Here is a 15424-nt window from a genome sequence, read left to right on the forward strand (position 1 = left end):
GGGATTGGCTGGTCTACAGGTTCCCTGTTCTGATAAAACCTGATGTGAAACCATTATCTAGTTGCAAACATCACGCTAAGGTATTGTTTTATTTACAAGCACACAACAAAAGTCCTGAGGTAATGCTGCTCTCTAGCGGTTTGCCATTTGTGCAAGTGGGATGTGCTTCCAGAAAGAGTAAGGAACTCACCATCACCACTCACAGCCCGTTCATTCCTTTGATCCCTCTCTGCACAGTACAGACCAGTAACTGCTTCCTGCAGAAAATGCTTGCAAGCCTGAAGAGTCTGTTCTGTAATGTATGCTAGGAAGCGATGCACCAGTTTTAGCCTAAATCATCTCAAGACTGCTTTAGCATCTGCAGCTTGTTGCTTCACTATTCACCTCCACCAGATACTTTTAGATTATACATACAGATGCCACAACAGGTTTTGGATGTGTTCTGATGGCCCATTAGGAAAATGAGTTCTTTACCTGCATTATTTTCCCCTAAAAGAATTTTTAGGCCTTAAAATTTCTTTTATTAATGAGTCCCCCTAAAAGCTTTTAGAAAGCTTATACTGCAGAACCCAAACACTCTTCTGGCTCTGCCTAAGCTCCACTTTACAATAGAGGTCATTGCTCCTTTCCCTGGCTTGCCTTGGAAGGGAACCAAGACAAATGGACCAGAGAGAAGCAGCAGGAAAAGGGCTACTCCATAAGCAGGGTTTGAGAAACTGTAAGTGCAGCACAGCCTGTTGATGAGGTGTTGAACCACCTTCAGTGCCCATCCAAAAGCTGAAGGCACAAACAAGACCAAAACATAGGCTTGATGTCCAAGCAAGAAAACAAAGACCAAACCAAAGGAACATGGTTCTACAACACAGCCCCAACAAGAAGCAAAATGTAATGCCAGAGCTGAAATAGGGGCCCTGGGCCAATGGGTAGAGGCCATGGGTAGAGACCCCAGGTGAGGCCAGTCAGGAGTCATTAAGGTCTGTTGGCACCCTCCATCCCTAAAAGCTGTAACATGTTGCACCTGGCTTCCTCAGTCCCTGTACTATCTAGTGAACACAACTGTAGCTTAGGTAACTGTATCCACTGGGTCACCAGCTGGATCATCATGGGCTTCTTCAGAAACCCCTAGGAGACTGTATTTAAACTCTGACTCAGCCCCTATACATGAAGTTTATCCCTTAGCCTACTTCTTCCATTTTCATTATACATTTCTTCCAACCCTGGATATGGAAGAAATCCAACCACTCACCTGAATCCTTCTTTGAGTTTGATTGCATTTTCCCCCAGCTCTGGCACTGCAGTGATTTAAGCGGCACTTACTAAACTCAGTAGCTGAGCAGTTTCAAACATGAGCTGCCTCTGAACCCCTGGATAAGCGTCACCTGCTCCTAACAAGTCAGTAGTGTTTGTTGCACTGATTTGTGCTAAACCCCTTTCTTCTCAACAATGGTATTTTCTTTGAGACATCCTTCCTGAGCCTGAGATTTCCTCACATCAACCCCTGTAAGGAATGATCTTATCAGGAACATCCCTGTGCTGCTCCATAGCACATGTCGGCCTAAGGGATGCATGGCTTTTTCTGCAGTAACCTTATTTTTACATCTTGCTTTTCTACTGATTCCAATAATTTTGACAGATTTCCAATTTAAAAAGATGTATCTTTTTACCCATGTTGCCACTTGTCAGAATTTACATTGCTCTTTATTTTCACCAGATGACTTCCACTCTTCATTTCTGCTGCTCCCACATCTAAGCATGATTGCTCTTTATACAATGTCTAGTATACATTTTATTTCTATGCCAGTAATATTTTCTTTAAGTTTCTAAGTTTTTATCCTTTTAATTGTTCCTTTTAGCTAATTTCTTTGCTTTTAGGGAGTTCCACTCTTTAAAGTGGCACAACTGTGTGTTTTTCAGGTCTTTCTGTGTAATCAGAACTTAGACTTCATACAAACATGGAAATGTATGCATAACATAACAATGTGTATGTATTTCCACAGGAGCTTTCAGGGAAAGAAACCTGAAACCTTGTAAGAAACAAAACTAGTTCTATACACAAGACACTACTTTGAGGTGAAATTTCTTAATAGAGAAGCATCAGGCAATTGGGTAAGATCCAACATTTCTTTCATAAACCTGTCAGGATGAAGCTTCAGAAATAGAATAGGTTTGATTTCTCTGTGTGTTTGTAGGGACAGCACATGTCTTGGGAATATAAGCTGCTAGGCTAAAAAGTGACATGAAAAATGTACAAGCAGGTAATAATGTTCAGAACTTTCTTAGCATGCCTTATTCAAAGTATTTTGAAAATATAATGAAATACTAAAAATTGGAATGTTTAGCCACATTTCATGAATAAAGAAATTCAGATGCTGGCTCATGAACAAGTGCATCCAGGATGTCTCAGCAGCAGAATGAGAACTAGAAAGCAGGAGTCCCATGCCATCCCTCCCTATGGGGATTGCTAATCTTTCCTGGCAAAGGAACAGAGCCTCCAGTCTTCAAATGTTCTCTGGCAAGTGCTTACAAAGCAGTTGGGTGCTATTACCTTTGTTTTAGACATGAAATTAAGGTCAGGTTTTCAAAGCTGATTGCTAAAGAGATGCACCTTCAGCCACATACAGGATGTGAAACAGGTGTGTTAGTTCCCAGAAGTGCGTAATACCTGCAGCCCTCACAGAGGTCAAGGATCTACCCTCAAGAAAAGGAGTTGCCTAGCTTTCCACAGGAGAAGATTTGTTGGAGTCAGTGTTTCTGTGGTTAATGTCTTTATGCTTACTAATAAAGTATTTTACTTCCAATCCCAAGGACTGCAGGTGGTAGTTGCTGTGATACTGGGTAGTGCAGAGTTAACAGAGGAAAGGGGTCTTCTGTACAGCATCTTCCCATGTGATGGAAGAGGGTTGTGCCACCTGTGTAACTGACTGAATAGTTCTTGTTTTAGTACTGAGAATTCTGAGTCACAATACAGTGTGTGCAGTGATGTCTGTCAGCACAAAACAAGCATTATAGATACTTGATAGTATAGGATGGTATATAAGTGTATAGGAGTGACAGGCTCCAAGGACTCACTAAAGCCACTTAGTGCAGCTTCTACTGGTTCAGGTATTAATGTCTTTGGTTAGCTTTTTTTAGCTTAAAATTAATTTCCTTTTCCTAACAGAAATGTGCTACTGTTAGAATGCTGTTCTCAAAGTAGGTTTTTTGACTATGCAGGTGATAATGGTGGCTTACTGAAGGTTCATGGGAGAAGCTGCAGTCCAAGGAAACATTGCTAATACCCAAAAAATCCAGAAGGATTTGTGATGAATATGGATTGTAACAAGAAGCTCAGCTTGAGGCTGGGTGAGCAGCACATCATTGTTACTAAAACAGCTATTTCCTGGCCATCGCTGCTGACTTTTAGAGCACTGTTTTACCTGAGGGGATACTATTCTACAATGCTATAGTGATAAGGTTTTCTTTTCTGAAGTGAGAAAGGTCAGGGTACTAAGCTGTGAAGGGCAGTGTTGAAAAGGGCAGTCTAGGTTGTATTAAGTTAAATTTCTGGATTTCCAATTAGAAAAAAGCAGCCTGTGAGGCCTTTTTCTTGTGTGGTCTGTGTGTGTTCCTATCTTCCACCTCCTACAGAAACATTATGTTGCTGAAATGGAGCTCAAGTGCCCAGAATGGAGATGAAAAGGAATAAATGGTCAAAGAGCAAAGTGATTTATGCTCTGCAAGAGGGATGTATATTTCCAGGTGTGCTGGAGGAACGGGGCAACATGGAGACAGTTTTCTTGCCCCTGTGGAAAACCATAATATTCTTTGCAAAAGCAAAGAAGAGAAATTCAGGCACTAGTATAGCCACATTGCTCTTCCTTGTTTTGGAATGTGTATGTTTTCTACAGCTTAAGACCTGACATCACATACTAGGAAAGCTTTCACGAAAATAAGTATTAGAGGCTCTAACTGTATATCTCAGCTGAAACGTGAAGTTTCCAGCCAAAAATACTTCAAATACCAAACTGTGAGTATCAGCTGGTTATAACTCACAGGAGAAAAAGCAATGCATTTAATAATCAGCACTGTTTCTTCTGTTTATCATGACTATCTGAAAAATGCTTTTGCACAGGTATTTTCCAGCTCTATGTTTGCTTTTGACACCCGATGTGCTTACAGCATGTCCTGGAGGTATACACATTATAACCTTAATCCTGGAGACTCCCAGGAGTTAGACGTGTAGCAGTTTGGCTGAGTTTAGTTTTGCATTGCTGAGATTTGATAACAGCAGCAAATCAAAGATTAGAGTTGCGTTATCTCAGAAACCTCCAAACTGTGACTTTTCAACTGCATGTTGTTGATGAGCTGTTTGAGAGCAGTTTCCATGCTGGGGCGGTGTCATGCAAGCAGCCCTATTGCTTGTGTTGGTACAAGAAATAATCTCCATCTGCATTCTGGAGTCATGCTGGATTCAACCTGTGCACCTACTGCTGTCTGATTTCCTAACAGCTTGGTGGGATTCATGGGGAGGCACGGCTCTCTAGTGTGTTAGCCATGCCCACACTTTCTCTTCTTGCCTCTCTGATGTTTACGAACAGCAGCTGATTTCTAGGTTCTTTCTATAAGTTAAACAGTTGAAGGGGGGAGGTGGAAGGGAACACTGAACAGGCAAATCTGAGAATCTATTGTGTTATCTTAGTGCTGGTTGATCTTAAAGTCCAGCATTTTAGATCCCAACATTCTACGGGAGAGATGGGGGAAGTATTTCAGTTGGTCACTGCCTTTCTCCTGGAGAGTGAAAAGGGGGTGAAACAACTACATAAGGGTACATGGTTGTGTCCACCAGCTGAAGTGAAGATCTGGATACCTCATGAACAGTAAAACTAAAGAAAGGAAACGAGGTAGAGAACAACATGAAGGAATAGGAGTCTGTTGTATCTGACCCTGTGCTTCAGGAAGGCTGTCTGCCAGCTGTGGGACTGCCACGCTATCTTTTGCAGTTCTGCCATGCAAAGCTCATATTTTCCTTGGAAGGAGTGAAGAATTGAGACCTCACACCTTAAACATTTTGCTTTTTAAATAGTTCATATATTTTTCAACAGTTACTAGAATCCATATAACTTGCCTGTGCTTTCATCTCCATGGCAATGCTAATATCCTCTCTCCATGGTAGCTCTACAATAAGTAAGCCCAGGTCAACTTCTTCCCTTCTAGAGCTGTAATTACTGAGGCACAGCCCATTAGTGAAGAATAATATGAAGGGTATGAAGGAGATGAAAGTTCCCTTTCTTGGCATTAATGGTCCTACCACATTTCACTAGGATTAGAAAAAGAACTAATTCTACATGCTAATCCCCATATGCATGCATAAATACAGAAGCACAGTTTTGCATATGGGCACTGTCTCTTGCAAGCATATAAGCATACAAACATTAAATGTTTGCCCTGCAATGGATTTTTAAGAGCGTGTAAGACCTGTAACAGAAATTCAAACAGTCTGCAAAGTACTTCTGTGTGGGTTTGTGGTGAGGATAAGGTAGGAATCTCCTTCCCGCATCCCTCTTCATCCACTGCTGTGAATTGGGTCTGAGATTGAACTGGATTCATGTCAGAACAGTGGTTATGTATTGTACCTTCAGCTCTGAATCATTGTTGTCACCCACTTTGTGTGCAACTTCAATTATTTATAAATATAAGGCAGAACATCCTTTGACTGATGTACTGCCAGGCATTTTTTTATTATGCATGCCCCATCATTCCTGTTCACACAGCATCCCCAGTGCCTGGTTTAACACATGGTGAATTGCAGCTTTTGCTCCAAGTCATTATCTGGAAGCCTCTGTTCTTACTAAAGTGAGACCAGCACCTAGAGAATGAGGGAAGGTCCTCTAGAGTTCATGTATCAACCAAAGACTGGAGCTTGCTCTAAACCTGATCTATAAAAAGGGAGTTGGTCACCTATGGCAATATCTGTGCTGACTGCAAAAGCTGCATGTGGATTGCATATTACCAACTAAAGGAGTGTTATTTAGCAGTAGGAATTCTGTGATTACAAATAGTTGAAGTGTTCAAGACCCTCTGGAACTAGACACCATTCCAGGTACTGATGTCTGCAATAGCCTGACCTAAGAGGCAGCTTGAACACAGACCTGCTTTGGTGGATATTGTCTGGGTTATATCAGAACTTTTTTGCCTAGATATTGGACTTGGCCCTCAGTATTTGGTATATTGTCAGCTTTTCTCAGTGGCAACCTATTTTAAGGAGAAGCTGTTGAATGTAGGTAGTATTTAAAGCTACAGAGAGCATGCCTGTGTGAGAAGTGTCTCTGCCAGTTACTGCATCAACACAGTGATACTGACGTTTCTCTTTTCACTGTAGTTTGACAGGTAGTTGTCCCTGCCTGTTTCACTAGGTAGTTCAACAGCATTGCCACTATTCCAGAGCATTAATATGGGTCTAATGCGGGGCAGTGGATGCTTTGTGGATCAGTGATCAGGTTGGAAAACCCACCTGGTAGAGGCACTAAGAGGGTACTATGTCAGGACAGGGACATGTGGCTAAAACTGTAGTGGGCAAGCACTGGCATTAGTTTACACCCCCAAATATACTGTAGAGCTTAGAAGAGCTCACAGAGTGCCCAGTAGAGAAACAAGCCACTGCTGTTAATTTCTCCTCTCTAGGAGTATTAATTTTTACACAACTAATTTACTGATCAAACAGTAGTGCAATCAGTATACTGGAGCTTACCTGTCATTAGGAGAAATACCTATGCAGTCCTTTCTTGTGCAATCTAAAACCAGCTACAAGTCAAGATGTCATCCTGTGCAATGGCCCCACCAAGCCTAATGACCTGAGAGAAGAATCCACTGAGAGTACTGGTAATGCCAAATGAATCTCTTCTTATAGCAGATACTTTAGGACACCAGTCTGCTTTTGCAGCACAGTTTTCATAAAGACATGTGACTGTGCTTAATCAAGATGCACGTTTGCAAATGCTGACAAGTGTCTTAAATGTAGTAGTAAGACCCCTCTGTAGATAGGGCCTTCTATTGGGATGCAATTCAATCTAGCAGAAACAGGCTGTGAGACAAGAATCTTTGGAATCTCAGAGAGCAGACACTCAATGCAGGAGGAGCTACAGGCCTGGTTACAAAAGAAGCAAAGCTCCACCAACACTAAGTAGAAGCCACTGCTAATACTCCTGGGTCTGTCTGCTGCAGTGCCTCATGCTGTTATTTCCCTACCTTTCCCACTACTAACAGCAAGTAGAGGGAGTGATGCTCCAGTTAATAATTTCTAAATGTCCAGTACTGTTAAGCCTTAACACTGTAAGGTACAACTTACACTGGAGTAAAACTATCACAGTTCAGTGCTACCAATATTCTTTTGGACCACAGGTCCTGAGCATGGAGGGTGCTAGCTGGCTTCTCATCTCCGTTGAGAAGAAACTTTAGTCTAGGAAGAGGAGATCATAAAATGGATGATAGGAAGATTTTGGCCAGAAGCACTGCTTAAAGAAAGCACTGTAACTTTGCAAGCATTATCATGTCAGTGCCTCCTTCCTGTAAAAAATTATACTGCCTGTGTAGGTAGAAAAAAACCCCAAACTTCAAAAGGTCAAGAGACACCTCCATATGAATTCTATGGTTCATGATAGGGGTGAAGTATTATCTACAGCTTTGTTCTGGCATCCTGAGAACAAATTGCTGGTGATTCCAAATGTCAGCAGAACCTACTAGCAGAGCTTTGCTGTCTGTGCAGTTCAGAGTCTTTGGCAGGAGTTCAAAGTAAAAATGAATCTGAACATTTTAGAGGTCTGGGAAGCCCATATGTGAATCCAGTTATGTATCCTGGCATTCTGGCAGAGACAGTTTTCTGTTGCAGGACTTTGAAGGCTATGTAAAACATAAATTGCCTTTGTGCTCCATAGCTAAAAGCATATGAAATACAGAAGCTTTAAGTGAACCTAGAAGTTCAAACTCACTTTCTTTTTCACTTTCTTTCCCTCATTAAAATTATCAAAACTTGCTTTCATTGCCAAATATGTGGCCTTTTATGAAATGGAGCTTCCAGTTGCTTTCAAGGCTGGATTTTTCAATTAATCTCATCTGAGTTTTAATTTTGGGGAATATAAACATAGGAGCTTTCACAGTTTATTTGGTAGAAAAATGCTTTCAAACCTTGTTAGTTTATGTTGCTCAGTGATACAAAGCTAATCACATACTATAGGAACAAAGGGACTGCCTTTATTAAATTAGAAGAACAAACAGAAACTGGTACCTTCATTCTCAAAGAACACATTTTAATCAAAAAAGGGTGAAAATGTGAACTTCAGACAAAATGAAGTTCTTGCCCAGTCTGAGAATTAAACAGATGGGGTACCTGATTACTGCTGTCAAACTGAAGCAGCAGATTAGCCCTGTGGAAATTAGTGGGAATTTTGTATGACTTCAGTGATGAAAGGATTTTATTCCCTGAATGCTCCTATAACTTATCTAATGAGCAGAAGGTGCAACTATTATGATTCTATAATGGCTATTCTTACTTTCTCATTTACGCCATCCTTCCAGGTGGACAGTATCCGCTTGGATGTGCATTGTGTAAGATGCATGGCAGGTGAAAATATCAGGCTCCAAGGATCCTTTGTTGCCAACAATATGCCTTTTCTTATACAACCCATTTTGTAAAAAAAAAAAATCCTTCTAGAAAATGCCAATATCTGCTGGTGGAAATGCTTTGGCCATTTTATGTAAACATCATGAAATACTGCCTGCCACAGTGTAATAGAAACTCATTCTTTCTTGGTGCTCTGAGAACAAACCGACCATGGTCACAGTTCAGTGTCTCTTCACATCAGGTTTGCTATATCTGTTTTGCCCTGTAAGTTTGTGAAAGGCTCTGTCACAGGCATTAGGCTCCTAGCCTCATTTAAGAGTGTTCTTTCAAAGAACCTTAAAGAAACACAACAAAGAACCACAAATAATGACACAATAAGCCAAACTGATATTTAAAGTTCAGGATTTTACATAATTGAGAAAAAAAACTTTGCATTCAGAGAAGTGGGCAGACTGATGAGAGTACAGCTCCAGAAGGTAATGGGTAAGTGCTGTATCCCTGTGCAGAAGGATCTTTATTAAAGAGGTTTGAAATGGATTTTATATAAGAACTTTCCCAATAACAGGGGAAAAAAAAAACCTAGACTGAAGCCAAAGTACTATTTGTAATCCAAACCAGCAACATGTACAGAGTTCTTTTCATATATCTACTTGAGAGCTAGATGATTTCAGCTTAGTAAGAGGGCTGATATATTTTTTCTTTCCATTTTTTCTTTGCCAGTATTGTATAAATCACATCTTTATAGTCTTGCTTAGGGCTCTCCTGTAAGAATAGTATATTTAACATGCCAAAGTGTGTTAGTAATGTAACACCACCGAAGGGGGGGGGGGGGAATAAAAAAACATGAAAGCAAAGGTCAGTAACAAGTAGCTTTCCAGCTTATTTTTAGTGTTTATGGTAAGAAAGGAGAATGTATTAGAATCACCAATAGTAAAAGTTGGTTACAAGAGACCAATCTGTCAATGCCTTTATTTTGCTTTCCCATCAATGAGAAAGCTTACAGTGACCTGCAGCTGAGATGCAGAATAGGAGAATAGGGTCTATCAAGTTCTGAAGGTTTGCCAGTGGTGTAGTCTATCTCACTGTTCTGCAAAGACCTCAGAAGCTTTCTTGGTACTTCATGGTGGAGCTATGATACCGCCTCTTCATGCATACATGGGATGTGACTATAAGCCAAAACCTGGAGAAACAATGAACCCTAGACCAGAAATGTGAGATCTCTTGAGCTATGTGCAATATCCATGAAGAGACTAGCTTTAAGAGTTAAGCTAATTTATTCTTAACATGTGTTATCTGTAAGGTGAAAATAAGTTTGGGATTTTAATGAACATTTCACAGTGTCTGGTCTTTATATTTTGCCTTTCAGCTCAGATGGTGAAAAAAGATGGTTAAATCTGTGTTCCCCTTTCCAACTTTTCATTCTGTTCTCAGTAAGGCTTAAGACATGCAAATATACCAGGAACATTGTTTGGGCTGTATAGTCTCAATCCTCTCTATCATTACCGAATGATGCAGCATCAGTGTTCAGTCATGAGTATGTTTTAATGCACATTACCCCATCATAAAATATTTTACTAAACAGATCTGATTAAACAGATCTGTTCTATAGCATTCATAGCATATATAGATATTGATTATAGCATATATAAATACTGAAAAGACATCAGTAGAAAAATATTTCCTTATTTTAATTTCAGATGCTTTCAAATATTGCAGTGCTTGCATTAATTTCTGCAGCCAGTACTGTTAGAAGTACCAATTTTAATTGTTTATGGTCACCAAATCTACTTTAAACATGAGTGTAATAGTTTATTCAGAAACATCAAAATCTCTTCCTTTCCATCTGCAAGACTGGCTCCAAGACAGACCTGCGGGTGGCCAAGGCAGAGCCCATCAGTGATGCTGGGAGCACCCTAAAGATAACACAGTTAAGAAGACAGGGGGGGCGGTGGGGGGTGAGGGTGATATGCAATGGAAACTGCAGCCAGAGAGAGAGTGACACTATGTGAGAGAAACAGCTCTGCAGATACCAAGTTCAGTGCAGGTGGTGCTCTGGGCTCTGGAGCAGAGATTTTCCTGTGGCTGTATGGCTGCAGCCCATGGGGGTCCATGGTGGAGCAGATTCCACCTGCAGGCCATGGAGGCCCATGCTGCAGCAGATTCCACCTGCAGCCCCACACCAGAGTAGGCGGATGCCCAAAGCAGGCTGTGACCCTGTGGGCAGCCCATGCCGGAGTAGGCTCCTGGCAGGACCTGTGGCCCCATGGAGAGAGGAGCCCACACTGGAGCAGTTCATGAAGAACTGCAGCCCATGGGAAGGACTCACACTGGAGAAGTCCATGGAGGACTGTCTCCAGTGGGAGGAACCCCACGCTGGAGCAGGAGAAGAGCATGAGGAATCCTCCACCTTAGGAAGGAGCAGCAGAGACAACTGTGATGAACTGACCACAGCCCCATTCCCCACAGCTTTGCACCACTGGAGAGGAGGAGGTACAGAATCTATGAGTGAAGCTAAGGCCAGGAAGAAGGGAGTGTGTGTGTGGGAAAGGTGTTTTTAAGATTTAGATTTATTTCTCATTATCCTACTCTGATTTGATGAGGAAATTAGTTTATCAAAGTTGGGTCTGGTTTGCCTGTGACAGTAATCAGTGAATGATCTCTTCCTGTCCTTATCTTGACCCACAAGCCTTTCATTGTATATTCTCTCCCCAATCCAGCTGAGGAGGGGAGTGATCGAGCAGCTCTAGTGGGTACCAGGGCCAACTCGCCACACACTCCTATTTAACTGAAAAATGAAAATTAGCCCTGGGGTACCACTCTACCTCTGCTCTCCGAGGTGGTTCTGCAGATTGGAAAAAAACAATATGGAACAGCAAAAAAATGAACTGCTTTTCCTCCACTGTGCACTGAGTGAAGGTGCTTCTAGCCTTTAAGCTGCCACATTTTTCCTTTTATGGTTTCTGATTAAACAGGGTCTACTGTACTGAAGAACGACTTAGAAGATACATGACAATACCATTCATGAAGATATGATACATGAAGAACGATTTAGAAGACATACACGACTGCCAAGGGCATATCCTTTAGAGAAGTCATTGCAAAGTTTCTAAGTAAAGGGGTGAAAAAAGGGGAATAAAAGCAATCTTTCCTCTTTTGGATTTAAACACTTGCCAACTAGTAGTTAGGTTCTCAACGTAATGTATTAACTTAATATTCACCTGTGGAACACTACTAAATCAGAGAAAACTGAACTCTCATCCCCACCATTTGCTTAATGTTATTTTATCTCCCAGCTCAAGGTATCATTACTTCAAACTACCCTTCCTTTTGTTTTGTTTTGTCTGGCTTCACTCATTGAATCAAACCATTTGCTAGCAGGTGTGTGATTGTGCCCCATGGTAGCTTTAAAGCAATACATGAGAACACAAGCCAAAGCTTTTCCACACTGGCAGAGGGTGCCCAGAGAAGCTGTGGCTTCCCCATCCCTGGCAGTGTTCAAGGCCAGGTTGGACGGGGCTTGGAGCAACCTGCTCTAGTGGAAGGTGTCCCTGCCCATGGCAGGGGTTTAGAACTGGATGAGCTTTGATGTCCCTTCCAAACCAGACCATTCTATGATCGTCTTTGCCACCCAGGAGCAGACCCTGATGTGAAGCACCAGCAGTGAGTGCAGCCCCGTCCTGCAGAGCTAGAGACCTGGTATGTTGGTTGAGAATAGTATGAGCAAAAGGGCAGAAAGCCCCAATTCCTCCCAGTTCCTCAGCTCTTGACCAGAATTAATAAAACAACAAGCAGCACACACCAACGACAGTGCCTTGAGAACAAACTCCTCAACTTGGCCAAACACCACCTCCTTGCCTGGCTATGGCTGGGTCTTATCTCCCTTTGCTGCACTCCCATCAGGTACATAACGGGAAACTGAGGTGGCTAGCGCGTTACAATTTGTAAAGCACTTCAACATCAAACGCCAGGAAGAGTTTGTCACTAAAGCGTGCCTGGCGGTGCTGCTCAGCTCCGAACCCCTCAGAACTACCACAGCAACGGCCCGCGGCAGCGACCCCCAACAAGATGGCGGCCCCTGACCCCCGCGCTTCCTCTTCCGGCCGGGGTTGCCATGGCGCTGCCCCCCCTCGGCCCACCCCCTCCTGTCGCCGCTGTGTGTTTACACCGGGCAGGAGGACCCGGAGCATCCGCGCCTGGGGGACACGGGGACGCAGCTGAGGGCCGCCCGCCCGCCCTCCATCCATCCATCCCTGCCGGGCGGTGCTCCGGGAGGCGCGGCATGAAGGTGATGCTGGCGGCAGGGGGGTCCCGCCGGGCGGGGTTCGGCTGGGCCGCGGCGGGTACCGGTAGCTGTGGGGGGAAGAGGGGTAGGGGCCGGGCCCCCGGTAAGCATTAGCTTGAGGTGGTCGCCGTTCGCTCTCGTAATAAAGTGTAACTTCCAGAAGCTTCTGACTTCGCGGGGGATGTGGTGCTGCTTCTCGGAGCCGTCGCCTGAGGGAGATTTACCCCCTTCTCTCCATTACAGCCCGGTTGTTGCCTGCGGCGCTGTGAGGGGAGCCGGGGGAGGCTGCCCGGCCCGCTCCCCCTCTGGGCTTGTGTCTCTGCAGGGAAATAGCCTTACTTTCCTCGTGCTTCTTCCCTCACGGCTGTACTCGTGTAGGCAGTTCTACGGCCCCAAGCAGCCGTGGGGTTTGGTGCTGCTGGTATGCTCCTGGGAGCAGTTAGCGCTGGTGCTCACCTGTGCTGCTTCTCTCACAGGCCCTTTCGGTAGAGTGGAGGAGACCATGGACTTTCTCCTTAGTTTGCTGTGGAAAACTATCAGGGTAGAAGTGGGCTGACCCATGCCGGCAGGCAGCTTTGGTGCTGTGGGAGAGGTGGATGCTAAGGCTGGCTGGGTTATAACGGTAATAATAATATACTGGCTCTTAGCTGAGAGGTTGTCTCCATTTGTGTTGGTTAGCAGTTAGCAGTGCTGTGGTATTGTTTTGCTTCCCATTGTTTTCTGTCCTGTCTCTTTAATTCGCAGGTGCATGACTTCTGAAACGGGTCCCTCACGTTAATCAGTTTGAAACACAAGGCACCCCAGGCATTCCCTGTCTCCTGAATTTGTGAGCTAGATTGTAAGCTCTCTGAGGTAGAAACTGTATGTTTCGATGGTCTGTGTATGGTCTGTGATCTGTCACTATCCTGATGGAGAAATTTGGCTCAGGCCTTCCTCCAAGCCTCTCGAGTCAAGTAAGTATGTGTTTGCAGTTCCCCAGCCGGTGCAGGTTTTGGGTTCTGGGCACTACACGTGTTGGTTACGCAGGTTGACAATTGTCTCTATGCACAAGGGGCCCTCAACTATCAGTGTCTGCACAGCTGACATGGAAGAAAAGGGACAGTTTCCGACTGCGTTAAATAAATCTATATAAAACGAATGTTTCCTTCTGTGCAGTGTTATTGTTTTGTTTTGCATTTGTTCAAAGCCTGACAGTAAAGAGTAATTTCATTTTTCTTCCTCTCTGAATGGTTGTTAGTTCTGATAGTGTGGGATAACAAAAAATATGCATGATACAGCTGTTGGTAAACAGTGCTGTGGCTCTGGGTGAGTTGTTGACTTATACTGCAAAACAAAAACCTCAGAGTGCTGGCTGAACAGCACATCCAGCTTGAGGCCAAAGCCGGAAAGATTTCCTGTAGCTCCTGTTTTATTGCATGCAGAGTAAACAGCTGATTTTTCTTGCTAAGCCCATTACTTCCACTGAATTCCTCTTTTGCCCCACTAGAGTGGGGAAAGCTTGTGGCTATTTTAGATGAGCTTATTCAAAATACACGAAGGTGTGAATGGAGTCATGTTCTGATTTCAAGGAAAATGTGTGTGTTTGTGTGGGGAGAGTATTTTTCTCCTTTAAGCAATCATTTATCAGGTATAAACACTGTGTAGAGCTTTTCAGTATAAAATGATTCACAGCTTTCCCTCTACAGTGTATGTTTATTTCCAAATATGCCACCTTTTGCTGTAGCAGTTGCCTCAGCTTCCTTTTTTTAAGCTCATTGCAGCTGCATGATGTAAAGTCTTAAGCTGGGGTGGAGGAATAATTAAATTTTTAATTAACAAGTGGCATGCATCAAAAGTGCAGTGTTTTACCCCTTAAAAGGGGGAGGAAAGAAGAAGTGAGGCAGAAAAAGGGGTGTCCGTCTGGTGTGGGAAATGGGAATCCCTATTATGGACCTGATCCGAATAGTTCAGTGTGAGTTGAAAATAAGTCTAAGTTGTTGCTCATTGCAGGGAACACATCAGAACCAAGCTTCTTTGAAAAGTCATCTTACCTATTTCTCCCCTAATTATTATTAATCCTTGGGAAATACATTTGACTTTGTATATTTTAGTAGTATGGGTTTGGAGCCTTTCTCATTGATGCTGGCTAGCAGGTTGCTGAGAAAGCAGAGCTGTCAAAGTAAAACAAGTTAATGCTACTGTGCATATGATGGCCTGCCTACTAGGCAAAGGAAGAAGCAGGTGAAGAGACCCATCAGGGGAGTTCTGCTGTGGAAGTGATCCTTTCAGGATCCTTCACTAATGTCTGATTGTTGCTGAGGAAGCTGAAGCTTGATGTATCTTATTTTTAAGTCAGTCAAATAACTTAAGTATCCTGTTTAAAAGATGGACTGAAATAAAGCAGCATGGCAAAGTTGTGCTTTAAAGCTTGAGGGACTGAAACTGGGTTGGATTTGAGGCAGTATCTATGTGTACTTTGCTTCTGTTCCCATCTCTTTCAAGCAATGGTGGTGCTGAAAGATGGTATTTCTGGGCCTTTTTAGGCTATGCAAAATACAAAACTTATT

At 43.1% G+C, this 15424-nt stretch overlaps 1 protein-coding gene across 3 annotated transcripts in view; it reads left to right on the plus strand.

The window, feature by feature from the left end:
* Positions 1-2803: 2803 nt before the first annotated feature.
* The window catches only part of LOC134172580 (transmembrane protein 263-like), a 211294-nt gene continuing 198673 nt past the window's right edge, over positions 2804-15424 (plus strand). The window contains exons 1-2 of one of the 3 annotated variants that reach the window (XM_062635788.1): positions 2804-2913; positions 3214-3342. Coding sequence is in view for 2 of the 3 variants with exons in the window: in XM_062635786.1 (XP_062491770.1) it covers positions 12708-12881 (174 nt within the window). In the remaining variant the exon portion in view is untranslated. Of the gene's footprint in view, positions 2914-3213; positions 3343-12689; positions 12882-13700; positions 13832-15424 lie in introns of those variants that run through there. The other 2 variants (XM_062635786.1, XM_062635787.1) reach the window with 2 other exon arrangements.

This window comes from Pezoporus occidentalis, unplaced genomic scaffold, assembly GCF_034315485.1.
Source record: "Pezoporus occidentalis ecotype Australia unplaced genomic scaffold, CSIRO_AGI_Poc_V1 ctg46, whole genome shotgun sequence".
NCBI classification, from domain to species: Eukaryota; Metazoa; Chordata; class Aves; order Psittaciformes; family Psittacidae; genus Pezoporus; species Pezoporus occidentalis.